At 39.1% G+C, this 20,001-nt stretch overlaps 3 protein-coding genes across 3 annotated transcripts; all 3 read right to left on the bottom strand.

Annotated features, from left to right (window-relative positions):
• Positions 1–265: 265 nt before the first annotated feature.
• LOC132155574 (forkhead box protein G1-like) lies at positions 266–1,863 on the bottom strand. Its single transcript, XM_059564337.1, has one exon. The coding sequence runs from the start codon at positions 1,430–1,432 to the stop codon at positions 284–286; it is 1,149 nt and encodes a 382-aa protein (XP_059420320.1). The 5' UTR covers positions 1,433–1,863; the 3' UTR covers positions 266–283.
• A 1,230-nt stretch (positions 1,864–3,093) lies between these two features.
• Positions 3,094–5,457, bottom strand: LOC132155573 (peptidoglycan-recognition protein SC2-like). Its single transcript, XM_059564336.1, has 4 exons — positions 4,646–5,457; positions 4,369–4,564; positions 3,697–3,815; positions 3,094–3,468 (listed from the first exon to the last, which is right to left on the bottom strand). The coding sequence occupies exons 1-4, from the start codon at positions 4,884–4,886 to the stop codon at positions 3,215–3,217; spliced, it is 810 nt and encodes a 269-aa protein (XP_059420319.1). The 5' UTR covers positions 4,887–5,457; the 3' UTR covers positions 3,094–3,214.
• Positions 5,458–7,533: 2,076 nt separating this feature from the next.
• On the bottom strand, positions 7,534–10,235 carry LOC132155572 (DNA-directed RNA polymerase II subunit RPB9). Its single transcript, XM_059564335.1, has 6 exons — positions 10,079–10,235; positions 9,952–10,006; positions 9,601–9,674; positions 8,339–8,413; positions 8,214–8,265; positions 7,534–7,760 (listed from the first exon to the last, which is right to left on the bottom strand). Exons 1-6 carry the CDS (start codon positions 10,138–10,140, stop codon positions 7,698–7,700), a joined length of 381 nt encoding a protein of 126 aa, XP_059420318.1. The 5' UTR covers positions 10,141–10,235; the 3' UTR covers positions 7,534–7,697.
• Between the last annotated feature and the right edge of the window lie 9,766 nt (positions 10,236–20,001).

Genomic DNA, 20,001 nt, shown 5'->3' with positions numbered 1-20,001 from the left:
ATATTAGAATGATTTCTAAAAGATCATGTGACACTGATAAATGGAGTATTGCCAGGAATAAATTACATTTTAAAATGAATATTAAAATAGAAAACAGTTATTTTCAATTGTAATACTATTTAGCCTATTATATACTACATAACTACTGTTTTTAATATCTATTCTTGAGTAGAAGACTTTTTCAAAAACAAAAGAACCTTAATTATTCCAAACTTTTAACCGACAGTGTCATAATAATAATAATAAGGTTATGGACTCTGCTGAAAAACAAAGAGCAAGCTTTTCAGTGCATGGAGCTGGCTGTGTTAAAATGAGGAAAATAACTGGGAATGTCTGTACGTAGTCCTCCAATGTATTCAGAAGAAGGAGATGGCTTTCCCGGGAAAAACTGTCCAGAAGGAGATGTTTTGGAGAGGTACGATTCCTCCTGCGACCAGGGCGACGTTCCCGCTGTGTGAGGCACCTGGTGAGAGTAAACGTAGCTGGACTGATTGGAGAGTAAATTAAAAGAGCAGGGGGCAGAGAGAGGCAGAGGCACAGACGCAGATGTGGCGAAGGAGGAGGCGGAGGTCATCTGTTCACAACCCATCCCATAATAAGCTGCCTCTTGACCGGACGGGAGAAGAAGTCTTTCCGCTGCGGGACCGACCGAGCTGAAGTGGCGCGAGCTTTGAGACAGAACCGACGCGGCGTAGTTGCTGTGGTGCGCCGCGGGGTTCGGGTGACGATGCTGGAGGGTCACGAACGGCGGGACGGGCCAGTAAAACGAGCCGGCGAACGCGAGCCCGGCGGCGGTGGAGGAGGAGGACAGCCGCGCGCCTCTCTTCATGGCCAGCTTGGCGCGGGACGCCGTTGTAGACCGGCGCCTGAGTTTCCCGGTGGTTCCGCCGATGAACACGTCATCACTGGACGGGTCCAGCATCCAGTAGTTGCCTTTTCCAGGGTCGTCGTAGTGCCGCGGGACCTTGACGAAGCACTTGTTAAGGCTCAGGTTGTGTCGGATGGAGTTCTGCCAGCCCTGCCGGTTTTCTCGGTAGTACGGGAAGTTGCCCATGATGAACTCATAGATGCCGTTGAGGGTGAGCCGTCGCTCCGGACTCTGGCGGATGGCCATCATGATAAGCGCGTTATAACTGAACGGAGGCTTATCGGGTTTACTCTTCTTCTCTTGTCCATCGGTTCCTTCACACTTTGGCTTCCCAACTACCTCCTTTTTATCCGGTCCGGTCGCTAATTCGTTTCGCTCTCGAATCGGCTTGTCTTTTCCGTCATTTGACTGAACGGAGCGCGCGGGAGGCTTTGCGGCGCGGGAGCGCGGTGCGTCGGGCGCGGCGATAGTGTCGGTTCTCGCGCGCTCGTGTCGGAGCAATAAGCTGCTGATGCTGAATGAGGACTTGTGGAAAAAACCCACGGGGGCTTTTAGTTCCTCCATGTTTAACACTACAAACTCCTAAGGTGTCAAACTGAACTTAAAAGTTCAACCAAAATGGCACCCCAGAAAATGCCCGTTCATTCTTCGAAAACGCTCGATAAAAACAAAACCAAGATCTGATAAGTTTCTAGCACAGCCAATCTCTCTGACTGATCGATGAACTCGAAGGCTCAATTATAAGACCTCGGGAGCTGCTGAAACTCAAGCCTCTCACCTGAGACCGCCCTTCTGTTTACACATTCATCCGACTGAACTCCTGTCAGATCCGAGCGAGGCCAAGGGACGTTAAACGGAGGAGTTCCCATATACGACAACACTCGGAGATGTGAGTAAACAAACAGCTTAGGATGGACACGAAGCCTAATCTCTGGAGGATGCCCTTGGCTCCATAAAGGGAGTGAGTCGTGCACATATCGGGCAAAATATTGGCTACAGAAGGCCTAGATATAGCAACTACTGAAGGAGTATGACTCGGGAGTGTTGAAACACATGTATAACTGCAGTGCTTCTTGCGCTATGTGCTTCAGACTTTGATATAATTTATTTCTCTGCTTCAAATGAACGTTGTTTTGAAGTATACTTCCTAAGATTAACGTTAAATACAGTGAGTACTGTTGTTACAATCTATCCCGTATGAAATTAGCCTACTGTAGAAATTAAGTGTAAAATACATTAAAGGCAGGTACTATTTATCAAATTAACTCCCTATTCAGATGATAGCTACCAGTCATTTTTCATACATTAATCTGACTGCAATTTAAATTATTAGAAAGATGTGAAATTTGAAGATATTGCAAATTAGCGTTTGTTATGTAATTCAGGATCCTTAATTTTTGGATTCTGTGCTTGCATCTTCTCTTATAAACCTAACAGGGTGATGGTCACCATTTGTAACTGGATAAACTAACCCTTACTGATGCTTTTAGTGCCATTATGTATACATAGTGACAATATCCAGTTTTTTAAATAATATGTATATTATATATATATATATATATATATATATATATATATATATATATATATATATATATACACACACACATATGCATATGCAAAACTAATAAAGTAGAATAGTAAAAGTGCAATGACTAAACAGATAGATCAAGTAAAATAATTATATTTATATGAATTATTGAATATTAATATGTAAAATTAGGTGAAAGGAAATGCAATCGGGAAACAGTAACAATAAATATGAGTTTAATGATTTAAACAGACACAAGGACCATCATTGACTTCATGAAAAGACATTGATGCACAACATCAAATAGACATGTCACTGCGACAAAAAGGCTTCAAAAATAAATAGGCATATATGCAAAGCGTTTCATTTTTAGCATATCTAACATCCTCACCTAATGGCCACACCTGAGTACTAATTTATTGCACGGTACTGTACAGTCCATATGAACTAGAGGTTTGTCGGTATGGAGAAGTGATGAATTATAACTTAATTGTGATTTAGGAGATTTCAAGAAGTCTTATCTTTAAAGAAATCATCTGTAAAATATCTCTCATCCATAAATCATAAAGGATTGTGAATACGATTTCTATTATAATTTGTATCCAATCGTAAAGGAACCAAAAAGATGAATCCTCTTACTGGATAAACAGAATTTTCTATTTTTTTCACAATTTAAATCCCAATTTAATTCATTATAGCCTTTAGGATTGGTTCCAAATTTTGATAAAAAATATTTTTTATAAGAGATTTTAATAAGAGATTTTAACAAGGCACAAAAGACTGTAACATGTAATTTTAGAGCAAAAGTAAACCTATCATACATTTTCACATTCACACAATGCTACACACACAGCAGGGATTAAAGGCAATGCATAGAAAAGAGGTCGCTGCTTTTGTAACTCATCTCTTAATTTTGGTAGTAGAGAATATAAATGTTTCCCTGGACACTCAGTCTTTGCCACATCTCTGTGTCCCACAAGCACAAAATTGGGCCGTACATGACCGTGAAGCACTCCAATGTGCAGCAATCTCAGCAGAGCAGACAGCGATGCAGAACTGGGCATTTCATCTGCAGAAAAACAGAAATGTTCTTTATATTGTGTGTATTTTTGTTCATTTGAATTGTATAATTTGTTTTATTTAGACAAGTCTTTACTTCATTACCAATGAACAATTAAATTCTTATGCACAATCTCTATTTCTATTTACAAACCCACTAAACATCACACCAGAACAATAAATAATACATAGTGTGAAAGTACAATAAATGTTATAATAGACGTAGATGCATTCTCACTGTTGAAGTTGCCCATAAAAGCGATGCCAACAGAATTGAGGTTGTGTTCCTTTGCATGGGCCCCTACAATCCCCCATCCTCGCCCTTCATACACCGTCCCATCTCCAGAGATCAGAAAGCTGGAGTAAGACACACAGAGTGGATGTGTGATGTATAAACTGGAGCCAGTCTTGTTATGTCAGCAGAATTTAAATAGGACAAAACATGACTTTTTGTAAAAAGAAGAAAATATGTGATTATTAATAAATAAATCAATTAATGATTAAAACACCTTTGGACTTATTGACTTACTTTGCTTTTGTTTTAATAGTAGCCCAAATAATAATAAATACATTATTCCAATATTACTTAAAGAATTAGTCTATTATTGAGACTTTTGTCTTTTTACAGAACACACCACCTAGACATTTGTGTTTTTTTAGAAATTGAAATAAAAAAAAACATCCTTTAAGTAGGTATTATTTAGTTAGTTGTTTAAATCGTGTTTGTATTTTTTTTTTATTAACTAAGCAATCCTAAACAAAAAGAGAGCAATATCATTGATTTTTACTTCTAAAGAAAGTTTAGGCTATCTATTCCGCTTAAATAATTACAAAATATAAAAAGTTTAATTACACTGCGATATAGGCTAAAGAACAGTCAGATAGCCTATTGAATGAAGTCTAGTCTTACTTATAACCGATATCGTCGAAGCCCCTCTCTTGGACGTGCATGTGCTGGATGTGAGCGAGCTGAGAGACGCTTTCGCGCGGTTGCGCGCAGAACCGGAGCGCTGTGTGGTGAATGATCACAGTCTGTGCGGGACTCTTCATCTCTGTCCTGTCCCGAGGCTCCACGGCGTTCCAGGCACGACGACACACTAAAGCCACTGCGAAACAACAGTGCGATCAGATAAACACGCTAGAAATGTCACAAATGCGCTCGATCGCTTGTGGACGGTTGCTTTTACCTGCGTTCATATCCACGGGCTCTCCAGGTGTGTGTCTCTCCATATCCACGGGCTCTCCAGGTGTGTGTCTCTCCATATCCACGGGCTCTCCAGGTGTGTGTCTCTCCATATCCACGGGCTCTCCAGGTGTGTGTCTCTCCATATCCACGGGCTCTCCAGGTGTGTGTCTCTCCATATCCACGGGCTCTCCAGGTGTGTGTCTCTCCATATCCACGGGCTTCCCAGGTGTGTGTCTCTCCATATCCACGGCGAATATGACTTCAAGCTGACACGTTTAATAGCCCTGAATGACTGGGAGGGACAAATATGTTGAGCTTCCGCGAGCTGTACTTTCCTGTCTCGTGCAGAAATTCAGGTAGTGAGTCCTACAGGCAGATATGAAGAAATTCTAGTCTGCACGGGCTTTTTTTAGATCACAATGGAAATGCCACTATGAACAGGCGATATTTTACCATTGCAAAAATAACAGAAGTAACAGCTTGGCAGAGTTGCTTAACATATAAAGAGGCACTTACACAACAACTTCTCTATGTAGGCTACAGTGGGGGAAAAGTCAAACCTTGTGATTATTCTCTTGTTGGTGATAAATTATTTTGTACTGTGATTGAGCCAGAGGCACGACGTTGGCAGTGGCTATCACAGCTTACAGCATGATTGCCAGGATGAAATTGTTTTATAACAAGACATTAATAGGCTACAGATAGGTATACGTCTGAGAAACATTTGACCTGACGATGTAATTAAGCCTTACAAACTGAAACTCTGGCTCTAAGAATAACACGGTTTGCTGTCAAGCAACCGAAAGCCGGCCAGGAGCAGCTTACATGAGCTTTATAAAGCATTCCGTGATCACTCAGCAGGGACGTGCACACAGACATTTTGAGGGGCAGGGGCTCGAGTGGGAAAAGGGCACTTCTCATATTTAAATATATATATATATATATAAATATTGACTACCAGGCTATATGCTGTCTCAATATTTTCTGGGATTTTATCGATAACGATAATTAGACGATTTTTTTCTAAATGTGTGCATCATCTTTTCAGTCGAATTCTTAAGTTGAATCAGTTCATTAGAATAATAAGTTATTTAGGCTGTTACCAAGCAAATGAAATCAGTATTGACAAAATTAATCTTTGCAATGCAGGGAAAACACAGAAGCTGCATTAAAAGTGGCATTTAAATGCATTTACACACTATTTAATGCAGGACATGAATGTATTTAACCTGCAGTTACTAATGCATTAATACTGTTTTGATATTTCAAACATAAAACGTTGAATACTGATATTCAATATTGTGTTTAAAACAGTGTCTTTACATAAATTTCTTGTTAATTGAACTGCTGTTAAATCAATATCACATTTGTAATCATGCTGCTTTTTGGTGGGAAAAAAACCGTCAGTCTTCGCGTGATACTAATTAAATATATGGAATGATATAAATATACATTTCTGCCCCGATATCTTGAATTTTGTGATCATGCATTTTAATAATCTGAATCATGCAGTGAAAGAACGCGCACTGGTCCTACCTGCTAAACTTTAGCTGACATACATGACAGCTCTCATGAGTCATGGATGTTAGCAAGACAGATGGACTATGTATTTGCCTTTTGGATCATTAGTTGTAAATTCAAGGCACAGGATTATTCTTTTGTTCATCATCACTCACCTCCACAGCAAGATAAACACAACTGGAAAGGGAGGGAGAGCTTCACGCAAACAGTAACATGCACACATATTCACTTATTTAAAAGAGGAAACTTTCTCTCGAGGATAAAAAGGGGCAGGTGCTCAAGCCCCCTTTGATGTCTCTGTGCACGTGTCTGCTCAGCGGCAACTTCATTCCGGGTTTTCACTTTATACTTTCCTCACACAACTAATAGAAGTGTAATTTCACTGCGAAAAAAGTTTGCTGTGTTTCTTTGCACGGCTGCACAATATAGTCAAACATTTGATGATTTCATGTTATTAGTAAAACTATAAAATAACTGTTTTTTTTTATTATTAAATTCAAATATGAAGAAATATTGCATTATAAAAAAATATTTAATAAAAAAAATGTTTGCAGTACAACTGTAAAATTACAATATGATTATTTATGGCTGTCTTAATTTCTTCCTTTCCAACCATTAAGATTTTATTCTGGCAGGAAACCGGAAAGCCCTTAACTCTTCTCTTTTCTTAACAATAGTAAATGTATAAGCTCTTCTCATTACAAGTTTGTGAGGTTGGTTGTTGCATTGATTGCATTCCCAAGTGCACATTAAAAGCGACCCAAACTCAGAGCACATGAAGAGTGTGGAGTTGTATTTAGTTTGAACGGAGTTGAAAACAACAGATCAGGAGCTGCTTGTGTGTAAAAGAACACGGTGTTACGCTTCACTCTGAAACACATATTTAATTAAATCACAATTTGATAATCACACAAAATTATATCACATTTTGGTTTTATTTCCATTAACTGCACAGCCCTATTCCAAATCACCATCGAATAAAAACTGTACCTATCCAAACTCTAAACAACTTTTCAAAATAAAAACTCAAATTACTTTTTGCAATCTTTTATTAAAAAAACCTTACACTGTGAAAAAAATACACTGTAGAATTCAAATAAAAAAACTATAAACACCTCGGGTCAAAGGACGAGTCGCTGCTGTTTGTGCATGAATCTCACACTAAAAAAGTTTATTCACAAATGCATCAATGACCTGAAGTTGAGTCACCGACAAAATGAGCCCAGTCTCATAAAAATATATGTATAAATAATATGCCAAATAAAAAGGAAAACTTGTGGTATTGATACACACAAATGGACTTTGGCATATGATACGCATCTACTCCACAACCTACCCATCATGTAACATGCACGCCAAAGTCCATTTTTGCACATCAATACCACGAGTTTTCCTTTTTATTTGTTGTACTATTTATACACACTTTTATTTCGTGTTAGGAGCCACAAAACACATCCACTCCACAACAGACGTTCCCTAAACTGAGAAATAATGTTCAGGGATGGAACAAGAACGTCTAATCTTTATCCTCCTCATTCTGTCCATCTGTGGCCGCAGTGTGGGGCAGTGCAGACATAGTAAAGCCTCATGGCATCCTGCATTCAGAAAATCAAAACATGTCCGAAAGTTCAGATTTGTCCTAGATAGTATTTATGTTATTGTTGTAATAAAATAAATCACACATATACATACATATATATACATACTTTATTTTAATTGAAAATATTTAAAGTCAAAATAAAGCCCTTTTTTACTATTTCAAACATTTGGTAAAAGTCACAAAATCTGTCACGTGGATACAATGTATAATGTACATGAGAGTTACTGTTAGTAGAGGAGAACGGTGTTTAGAAATAGTTATAAATAAAGATTATTGCGGTACATTTGACAAGAAAATGCTATTTTTTAGTATTTCCGTTTAATTCAGTGTGTTTACTAGCAATTTCTGAGTGAAAACGGTTTTAAAATATTTTTCAGTGCAGATATTAAGACACGGATCTGAAACTGCTGAAGAGCAGCAGCAGCAAACGGTGATTGTGTGTTATCACCTCAGCCTTCATGCTGTGAGACTGGAAGAACACCGCCTCCTTGTGGCCACACCTAAAAATCACACATTCACATTAACACCATCATTAATACATATCTACATCAAGAAACAAAATTAAACTCTTACTTTGGGCAAGGGTGGTCCTCCGTCCGAGGCAGTGTTGGATCCTGAGCCACGTCTGCAATAATCTGAGTGAGTTCACTGGTGGAGAAGAGGGACTAGGTTAGAGGTGTCTAGAAAAATCTCTTCAACCAGTAAACACTACAGAATAATCCAGCCAGAGTTAAAGACCGCAGGTAGAACATTTATGAAGTTTTGTCCTCTTCACTACTTGCTATAATATGAAAAAACCCAACATGAATGAACTTCAGAAGGGTTGTTAAAAGATACAGTACAACTTACTGAAATGTATTACGTGTCATGTAATCATTATTTCAACCGCGGAGAGATATGAATAAAGAGCTTGTAAACAATGTTATGTAATGTTACATTTACCTCCGAAAAGCCATTCAATGTCCAGATCTAGTTAGTCATCACTTTTACTAAATCTATATTACGTAGGCTATTCGTTATATATTTACTTAACTTGTCACTGATGTCTTATTTACTGTATGTTTGAATAAATCTGTTATAAAAATAAGTTAAGGGAACAATTATACAGTTGATATAAAACTGGCTATTTTAGCACTAATCTATTGGTAATTTTATCCTGTAAAATTGGGAAGTCTTGGCCTAATGGTTAGAGAGTCGGACTCCCAATCAAAAGGTTGTGAGTTCGAGTCTCGGGCCGGCAGGAATTGTTTGTGGGGGGAGTGCATGTACAGTTCTCTCTCCACCCTCAATACCACGACTTAGGTGCCCTTGAGCAAGGCATCGAACCCCCAACTGCTCCCCGGGCGCCGCAGCATAAATGGCTGCCCACTGCTCCGGGTGCGTGCTCACAGTGTGTGTGTGTGTGTTCACTGCTCTGTGTGTGTGCATTTCGGATGGGTTAAATGCAGAGCACAAATTCTGAGTATGGGTCACCGTACTTGGCTGAATGTCACTTCACTTCACTTCACTTCACTTAATATTATAGCACTGACAGGGTTTTCTGTATAGTTTACAGCATTAGATGAGGGATTGTTTTATATGTCCAAATTTCTAAAACAAATTTATATCCAAAACAACTGATATCGAATCAAATAAAGAGCTAGTGAATCAGAATCAAATGCGTCCAGCAGTCTTTGTCCCCTCAGCAGTACAGACATGCCTTTAATGTGACCTGAAAGATGGACACCAACAGAAAATCAAGTCTTTCTAGACACATGACAGTCTGGGTGACAGCTAACAGTTCTACCTCAAACTAATACATCGCCTCTTAGTAAATAAAACATTAAGATACTCACTCAACCTCATGGGTGATTTTGTTCACATAGATGCAGCTGTTATCGGCTTCTTGTTGATAGTCACAGTTTCTGCACTGAACACACACAGTACATGAACACAAGTAAGGGATTGTTCTGTCCAATAAGAAGAATCGAGTTATAGAGAACACATATGCTGATCAACCATTAGCTTGACGCTCGATTGTAATCATAATAAGTCATATGCATGTCAAATCACATCAGTTTATTAGATCTAACGTTACTAACTGTAATCATAAATCAATGCATAAACACGCCATGAGCATTGAGTGAACTCTCTCACATGGTCTAAAAGGACAACTCATGCACATAGATTTGGCAAAAATAACTTACAGCGTAGAGCAGGATGCGGTTTTCTTTATCCTCTTTAGGATACAGCATGTTATTACTGTTAAACAGAAAGATTCATATGAGACGAAACAAGCACACACCTCAGAACAGCGAGTTTCCATCTACTCACCACTCCTGACAGAACCTGATGCCCACAAAACCAGGTTCGTAAGTGCCCCCTTCCAGATCCATTATAAAGATACTGTAATTAAGCAACTAAGTAAGAGATAAAGGATAACCGACCTCCTCCACTCCGTCGAAATGTCTGGGATCAGTCGTTTGTGCGCATGCGTGACCTCCGGCTCGCGCTGCTCAGATACATCACAGCGCCTCCTCGCGGCGGAGGACAAAACTATGATTTTTCAGCGAATAGAGACGATGTGTAATGTTTTCAAGTTCAATTTATTCTGATTATTTATACATATTGCTACTATTTTGCTGACATTGCATTAAGGGACTTAACGCTTGTGCTGTGTTGAAAACCCTATAGCACCTTTGGTTTGGTGGCCTTTTAAAAATCTTTGTAAGTTGGTTTATTGGATTCAGTCTTTTTATTTAATATTATTGTTAATATTATTAATATTAATATTATTAATATTATTGTTGCTAATTAATTAAGACATTTATATTATTATTATTATTTTATACACCATATAACTATAATTAAATATAATTATATATATATACACACACATATATATAGTGTTAAAATAAATTATAAGGGCCCGAGCACCGATGGTGTGAGGACCCTCTTGGAATTGCTCTGTTTATTATTAGGGCCCGAGCACCGATGGTGTGAGGACCCTCTTGGAATTGCTCCGTTTATTATTAGGGCCCGAGCACCGATGGTGTGAGGACCCTCTTGGAATTGCTCCGTTTATTATTATTATTATTATTATTATTATTATTAAGGCCCGAGCACCGATGGTGTGAGGACCCTCTTGGAATTGCTCCGTTTATTATTATTATTATTATTATTATTATTATTATTATTATTATTAGGGCCCGAGCACCGATGGTGTGAGGACCCTCTTGGAATTGCTCCGTTTATTATTAGGGCCCGAGCACCGATGGTGTGAGGACCCTATTGGAATTGCTCCGTTTATTATTATTATTATTATTATTATTATTCTCTAAGATGAATCGCATTTTTGAGAGCCTAAACATGCTCGAAAAGTCATGAAACTTTGCACACACCTCAGAACTGGCGAAAATTTACGTCTGATATGGGTTTCAGAAGTGGGTGTGGCAAAATGGCTCGACAGCGCCACCTATACACGTTCAACGGTGTGCGCCTCGAGCTACGTTTCACGTACATGTATGAAAATTGGTATACACATGTAACTCTCCAATACCTACAAAAAAGTCTCTTGGAGCAAAATCCGAAACCCAACAGGAAGTCGGTTATTTTTAATTTTATGAGCAAATTTTGTGTCATTTTTGTCATTTCCATGCGTTGTATTTTAACGAACTCCTCCTAGAGATTAATTCAGATCAACACCAAAGTTGGTATGCCTAATCTAAAGGCCTTTGCGATGTTAAATTGCGAAGATTTTGAGTTTTTGTTAAAGGGCGTGTCCGTGGCGGCCTGGCGAATTTCGATGATTCGCCATGAAAAATGAAGTTGCTATAACTCAGACATACAATGTCCAATCTGCCCCAAACTTCACATGTTTGATGAGACTCCGAACCTGAACAGATTGACATGCCCATATTCAGTTATAGTCATAGCACCACCTATTGGCAACAGGAAGTGACATATTTTACACTGCGACTAACTACTCCTAGAAATTTTATGACATCAATGTCTTTTTTGTGGTCAGTCTAATCTAAAGGCCTGTGCGATGTTAAGTTGTGAAGATCTTGAGTTTTCGTCAAAAGGCGTGTCCATGGCGCCGTGACGAAGTTCGATGTCTCGCCATGGGAATAAAATATTTTATAACTCAAGCATAAAATGTTCGATCTTCCCCAAACTTCACATGTGTGATAAGAGTCCTGGCCTGAACACATCTGTAGGCCAATATTCCATCGGGTGTGGCAAAATGGCTCGATAGCGCCACCTATACACTTTCAACATAGCGCGCCTCGAGCTCCGTTTCACGTACATGTACAAAAATCGATACACACATGTAACACACCAATACCTACAAAAAAGTCTCTTGGTACGAAATCCGAATCCCAACAGGAAGTTGGTTATTTAGAATTTTCTCTGCAAAATTGGCGTTGTTTTTGCCATTTTCAGGGGTTGTACTTTAACGAACTCCTCCTAGAGATTTACTCAGATCAACACCAAACTTGGTAAGTTAAATCTAAAGTCCTTTGTGATGTTAAATTGCGAAGATCTTGAGGTTTCGTTAAAGGGCGTGTCCATGGCGGCCTGACAAATTTCGATGTTTCGCCATGAAAAAGGAAGTTGCTGTAACTCAGACATACAATGTCCAATCTGCCCCAAACTTCACATGTTAGATAAGACTTCTGCCCTTAACAGATCTCCATGCCCATATTCAGTTATAGTCATAGCGCCACCTATTGGCAACAGGAAGTGAAATATTTTACACTGCGAAAAACTACTCCTAGAAATGTTATGACATCAATGTTATTTTTGTGGTCAGTCTAATCTAAAGACCTGTGTGATGTTTAGTTGTGAAGATCTTGAGTTTTCGTTAAAAGGCACGTCCATGGCGCAGTGACGAAGTTCGATGTGTCGCCATGGGATTAAAAGATGTTATAACTCGGGCATAAAATGTCCGATCTTGCCCAAACTTCACATGTGTGGTAAGGGTCCTGGCCTGAACAGATCTGAAAGCCAATATTCCATTGGGTGTGGCAAAATGGCTCGATAGCGCCACCTATACACTTTCAACTGAGTGCATATACACTTTCAACGGAGTGCGTCTCAAGCTATGTTTCACGTACATGTACAAAAATCGGTACACACATGTAACTTACCAATACCTACAAAAAAGTCTCTTGGTACGAAATCCAAATCCCAACAGGAAGTCGGTTATTTAGAATTTTCTCTGCAAAATTGGTGTTGTTTTTGCCATTTTCAGGGGTTGTACTTTAACGAACTCCTCCTAGAGATTTATTCGGATCAGCATCAAACTTGGTCAGTTAAATCTAAAGGCCTTTGCGATGTTAAATTGGGAAGATCTTGAGATTTCGTTAAAGGGAGTGTCCATGGCGGCCTGACAAATTTCGATGTTTCGCCATGAAAAAGGAAGTTGCTGTAACTCAGACATACAATGTCCAATCTGCCCCAAACTTTGCATGTTAGATAAGACTTCTGCCCCTTAACAGATCTACATGCCCATATTCAATTATAGTCATAGCGCCACCTGCTGGCAACAGGAAGTGACATATTTTACGCTGAGACAAACTACTCCTAGAGATTTTTTGACATTAATGTTTTTTTGTGATCAGTCTAATCTAAAGGCCTGTGTAATGTTAAATTGTGGCAATCTTGAGTTTTTGTTAAAGAGCGTGTCCATGGCAAAAATGACAAAATTTGATGTCTCGCCACAGCAAGAGAAGTTGTTGTAACTCAGGCATAAAATGTTTGATCTTCCCCAAACTTCACATGTTCGATAAGAGTGCAGCCCTGAACACATCTGAAGGCCAATATTCCATTATAATGATAGCGCCACCTGCTGGCAACAGGAAGATTGGAACATATATGGAATAAACATTGATATTCTACTTATATTTATTAGTTTAAATGCATATTTCTCACCATTCACCTATTTACTAAAGCCACTCGCTGCCGGTGAGCCCGGGTGCGAGGGCCCGTTCATCGCTGCTTGCAGCTTTAATTATTATTATTATTATTATTATTATTATTATTATTATTATTATTATTATTATTATTATTATTATTCTTCTCCAGGATGAATCGCATTTTTGAGGGCCTAAACATACTCAAAAAGTCATGAAACTTTGCACACACATCAGAACCGGCGAAAATGTACATCTGATATGGGTTTCAGAAGTGGGTGTGGCAAAATGGCTCGACAGCGCCACCTATACATGTTCAACGGTGTGTGCCTCGAGCTATGTTTCACGGACATGTATGAAAATCGGTACACACATGTAACTCTCCAATACCTACAAAAAAGTCTCTTAGAGCAAAATTCTAAACCCAACAGGAAGTCGGTTATTTTTAATATTATGAGCAAATTTTGTGTCATTTTTGCCATTTCCATGAGTTGTATTTTAACAAACTCCTCCTAGAAACTTATTCAGATCAACACCAAATTTGGTATGCCTAATCTAAAGGCCTTTGCGATGTTAAATTGCGAAGATTTTGAGTTTTCGTTAAAGGGCGTGTCCGTGGAGGCCTGGCGAATTTCGATGATTCGCCATGAAAAATGAAGTTGCTATAACTCAGACATACAATGTCCAATGTGCCCAAAACTTCACATGTTTAATAAGACTCCTGACCTGAACATATTTACATGCCCATATTCAGTTATAGTCATAGCGCCACCTATAGGCAACAGGAAGTGACATATTTTACACTTCGACAGACTACTCCTAGATATTTTTTGACATCAATGTCTTTTTTATGGTCAGTATAATCTAAAGGCCTGTGCAATGTTAAATTGTGAAGATCTTGAGTTTTCGTTAAGGGGCGTGTCCATGGCGCCGTGACAAAATTCAAAGTCTCGCCATGGGAATAAAAGATGTTATAACTCAGGCATAAAATATCCGATCTTCCCCAAACTTCACATGTGTGATAAAAGTCCTGGCCTGAACAGATCTGAAGGCCAATATTCCATCGGGTGTGGCAAAATGGCTCGATAGCGCCACCTATACACTTTCAACGGAGTGCACCTCGAGCTATGTTTCACGTACATGTACACAAATTGGTACACACGTGTAGCACACCAATACCTACAAAAAAGTCTCTTGGTACGAAATCCTAATCCCAACAGGAAGTCGGTTATTTTGAATTTTCCCTGCAAAATTTGTGTTTTTTTTTGCCATTTTCAGGGGTTGTACTTTAACGAACTCCTCCTAGAGATTTATTCAGATGAACACCAAACTTGGTCAGTGTAATCTAAAGCCATTTGCGATGTTAAATTGCGAAGGACTTGAGGTTTTGTTGAAGGGCGTGTCCATGGCGGCCTGACAAATTTCGATGTTTCGCCATGAAAAAGGAAGTTGCTGTAACTCAGACATACAATGTCCAATCTGCCCCAAACTTCACATGTTGGATAAGACTCTTGACCTGAACAGATCTACTTGCCAATATTCAGTTATAGTCATAGCACCACCTATTGGCAACAGGAAGTGAAATATTTTACACTGCGACAAACTACTCCTAGAAATTTTATGACATCAATGTTATTTTTGTGGTCAGTCTAATCTAAAGACCTTTGTGATGTTTAGTTGTGAAGATCTTGAGTTTTCGTTAAAAGGCGTGTCCATGGCGCCGTGACGAAGTTCGATGTGTCGCCATGGGAATAAAAGATGTTATAACTCAGGCATAAAATGTCCGATCTTGCCCAAACTTCACATGTGTGATAAGGGACCTGGCCTGAACAGATCTGAAGGCCAATAGTCCATTGGGTGTGGCAAAATGGCTCGATAGCGCCACCTATACACTTTCAACTGAGTGCATATACACTTTCAACGGAGTGCGTCTCAAGCTATGTTTCACGTACATGTACAAAAATCGGTACACACATGTAACTTACCAATACCTACAAAAAAGTCTCTTGGTACGAAATCCGAATCCCAACAGGAAGTCGGTTATTTAGAATTTTCTCTGCAAAATTGGTGTTGTTTTTGCCATTTTCAGGGGTTGTACTTTAACGAACTCCTCCTAGAGATTTATTCAGATCAGCATCAAACTTGGTCAGTTAAATCTAAAGGCCTTTGCGATGTTAAATTGGGAAGATCTTGAGATTTCGTTAAAGGGAGTGTCCATGGCGGCCTGACAAATTTCGATGTTTCGCCATGAAAAAGGAAGTTGCTGTAACTCAGACATACAATGTCCAATCTGCCCCAAACTTTGCATGTTAGATAAGACTTCTGCCCCTTAACAGATCTACATGCCCATACTCAATTATAGTCATAGCGCCACCTGCTGGCAACAGGAAGTGACATATTTTACGCTGAGACAAACTACTCCTAGAGATTTTTTGACATTAATGTATTTTTGTGATCAGTCTAATCTAAAGGCCTGTGTAATGTTAAATTGTGGCAATCTTGAGTTTTTGTTAAAGAGCGTGTCCATGGCAAAAATGACAAAATTTGATGTCTCGCCACAGCAAGAGAAGTTGTTGTAACTCAGGCATAAAATGTTTGATCTTCCCCAAACTTCACATGTTCGATAAGAGTGCAGCCCTGAACACATCTGAAGGCCAATATTCCATTATAATGATAGCGCCACCTGCTGGCAACAGGAAGATTGGAACATATATGGAATAAACATTGATATTCTACTTATATTTATTAGTTTAAATGCATATTTCTCACCATTCACCTATTTACTAAAGCCACTCGCTGCCGGTGAGCCCGGGTGCGAGGGCCCGTTCATCGCTGCTTGCAGCTTTAATTATTATTATTATTATTATTATTATTATTATTATTATTATTATTATTATTATTATTATTATTATTATTATTCTCCAGGATGAATCGCATTTTTGAGGGCCTAAACATACTCAAAAAGTCATGAAACTTTGCACACACATCAAAACCGGCGAAAATGTACATCTGATATGGGTTTCAGAAGTGGGTGTGGCAAAATGGCTCGACAGCGCCACCTATACATGTTCAACGGTGTGTGCCTCGAGCTATGTTTCACGTACATGTATGAAAATCGGTACACACATGTAACTCTCCAATACCTACAAAAAAGTCTCTTAGAGCAAAATTCTAAACCCAACAGGAAGTCGGTTATTTTTAATATTATGAGCAAATTTTGTGTCATTTTTTGCCATTTCCATGAGTTGTATTTTAACGAACTCCTCCTAGAAACTTATTCAGATCAACACCAAATTTGGTATGCCTAATCTAAAGGCCTTTGCGATGTTAAATTGCGAAGATTTTGAGTTTTCGTTAAAGGGCGTGTCCGTGGAGGCCTGGCGAATTTCGATGATTCGCCATGAAAAATGAAGTTGCTATAACTCAGACATACAATGTCCAATGTGCCCAAAACTTCACATGTTTAATAAGACTCCTTACCTGAACATATTTACATGCCCATATTCAGTTATAGTCATAGCGCCACCTATAGGCAACAGGAAGTGACATATTTTACACTTCGACAGACTACTCCTAGATATTTTTTGACATCAATGTCTTTTTTATGGTCAGTATAATCTAAAGGCCTGTGCAATGTTAAATTGTGAAGATCTTGAGTTTTCGTTAAGGGGCGTGTCCATGGCGCCGTGACAAAATTCAAAGTCTCGCCATGGGAATAAAAGATGTTATAACTCAGGCATAAAATATCCGATCTTCCCCAAACTTCACATGTGTGATAAAAGTCCTGGCCTGAACAGATCTGAAGGCCAATATTCCATCGGGTGTGGCAAAATGGCTCGATAGCGCCACCTATACACTTTCAACGGAGTGCACCTCGAGCTATGTTTCACGTACATGTACACAAATTGGTACACACGTGTAGCACACCAATACCTACAAAAAAGTCTCTTGGTACGAAATCCTAATCCCAACAGGAAGTCGGTTATTTTGAATTTTCCCTGCAAAATTTGTGTTTTTTTTTTGCCATTTTCAGGGGTTGTACTTTAACGAACTCCTCCTAGAGATTTATTCAGATGAACACCAAACTTGGTCAGTGTAATCTAAAGCCATTTGCGATGTTAAATTGCGAAGGACTTGAGGTTTTGTTGAAGGGCGTGTCCATGGCGGCCTGACAAATTTCGATGTTTCGCCATGAAAAAGGAAGTTGCTGTAACTCAGACATACAATGTCCAATCTGCCCCAAACTTCACATGTTGGATAAGACTCTTGACCTGAACAGATCTACTTGCCAATATTCAGTTATAGTCATAGCGCCACCTATTGGCAACAGGAAGTGAAATATTTTACACTGCGACAAACTACTCCTAGAAATTTTATGACATCAATGTTATTTTTGTGGTCAGTCTAATCTAAAGACCTTTGTGATGTTTAGTTGTGAAGATCTTGAGTTTTCGTTAAAAGGCGTGTCCATGGCGCCGTGACGAAGTTCGATGTGTCGCCATGGGAATAAAAGATGTTATAACTCAGGCATAAAATGTCCGATCTTGCCCAAACTTCACATGTGTGATAAGGGACCTGGCCTGAACAGATCTGAAGGCCAATAGTACATTGGGTGTGGCAAAATGGCTCGATAGCGCCACCTATACACTTTCAACTGAGTGCATATACACTTTCAACGGAGTGCGCCTCAAGCTATGTTTCATGTACATGTACAAAAATCGGTACACACATGTAACACACGAATATCTACGAAAAAGCCTCTTGGTACGAAATCCGAATCCAAACAGGAAGTCAGTTATTTAGAATGTTCTCTGCAAAATTGGTGTTGTTTTTGGCATTTTCAGGGGTTGTACTTTAACGAACTCCTCCTAGAGATTTATTCAGATCAACATCAAACTTGGTCAGTTAAATCTAAAGGCCTTTGCGAAGTTAAATTGGGAAGATCTTGAGATTTCGTTAAAGGGAGTTTCCATGGCGGCCTGACAAATTTCGATGTTTCGCCATGAAAAAGGAAGTTGCTGTAACTCAGACATACAATGTCCAATCTGCCCCAAACTTCGCATGTTAGATAAGGCTTCTGCCCTTAACAGATCCACATGCCCATATTCACTTATAATCATAGCGCCACCTGCTGGCAACAGGAAGTGGCATATTTTACGCTGTGACAAAGTACTCCTAGAAATCTTTTGACATTTAATGTATTTTTTGTGGTCAGTCTAATCTTAAGGCCTGTGCAATGTTAAATTATGGAGATCTTGAGTTTTTGTTAAAGGGTGTGTCCATGAAACCATGACAAAATTTGATGTCTCGCCACAGGAAAAGAAGTTGTTGTAACTCAGGCATAAAATGTCCGATCTTCCCCAAACTTCACATTTGTGATAAGAATCCTGACCTGAACACATCTGAAGGCCAATATTCCATTATAATGATAGCGCCACCTGCTGGCAACAGGAAGACTGGCACATATAAATGATTTTGACATATTCCACTTATATTTATGACTTTAAATGCATATATCTCGCCGTTCGCCAATTTACTAAAGCCTCTCGCTGGCGGTGAGCCCGGGTGCGAGGGCCCGTTCATCGCTGCTTGCAGCTTTAATTATTATTATTATTATTATTATTATTATTCTCTAAGATGAATCGCATTTTTGAGAGCCTAAACATGCTCGAAAAGTCATGAAACTTTGCACACACCTCAGAACTGGCAAAAATTTACGTCTGATATGGGTTTCAGAAGTGGGTGTGGCAAAATGGCTCGACAGCGCCACCTATACACGTTCAACGGTGTGCGCCTCGAGCTACGTTTCACGTACATGTATGAAAATTGGTATACACATGTATCTCTCCAATACCTACAAAAAAGTCTCTTGGAGCAAAATCCGAAACCCAACAGGAAGTCGGTTATTTTTAATTTTATGAGCAAATTTTGTGTCATTTTTGTCATTTCCATGCGTTGTATTTTAACGAACTCCTCCTAGAGATTAATTCAGATCAACACCAAAGTTGGTATGCCTAATCTAAAGGCCTTTGCGATGTTAAATTGCGAAGATTTTGAGTTTTCGTTAAAGGGCGTGTCCGTGGCGGCCTGGCGAATTTCGATGATTCGCCATGAAAAATGAAGTTGCTATAACTCAGTCATACAATGTCCAATCTGCCCCAAACTTCACATGTTTGATGAGACTCTGAACCTGAACAGATTGACATGCCCATATTCAGTTATAGTCATAGCGCCACCTATTGGCAACAGGAAGTGACATATTTTACACTGCGACTAACTACTCCTAGAAATTTTATGACATCAATGTCTTTTTTGTGGTCAGTCTAATCTAAAGGCCTG

This window comes from Carassius carassius, chromosome 13, assembly GCF_963082965.1.
Source record: "Carassius carassius chromosome 13, fCarCar2.1, whole genome shotgun sequence".
NCBI classification, from domain to species: domain Eukaryota; kingdom Metazoa; phylum Chordata; class Actinopteri; order Cypriniformes; family Cyprinidae; genus Carassius; species Carassius carassius.
This window is presented reverse-complemented; position numbering and strand designations above follow the sequence as displayed.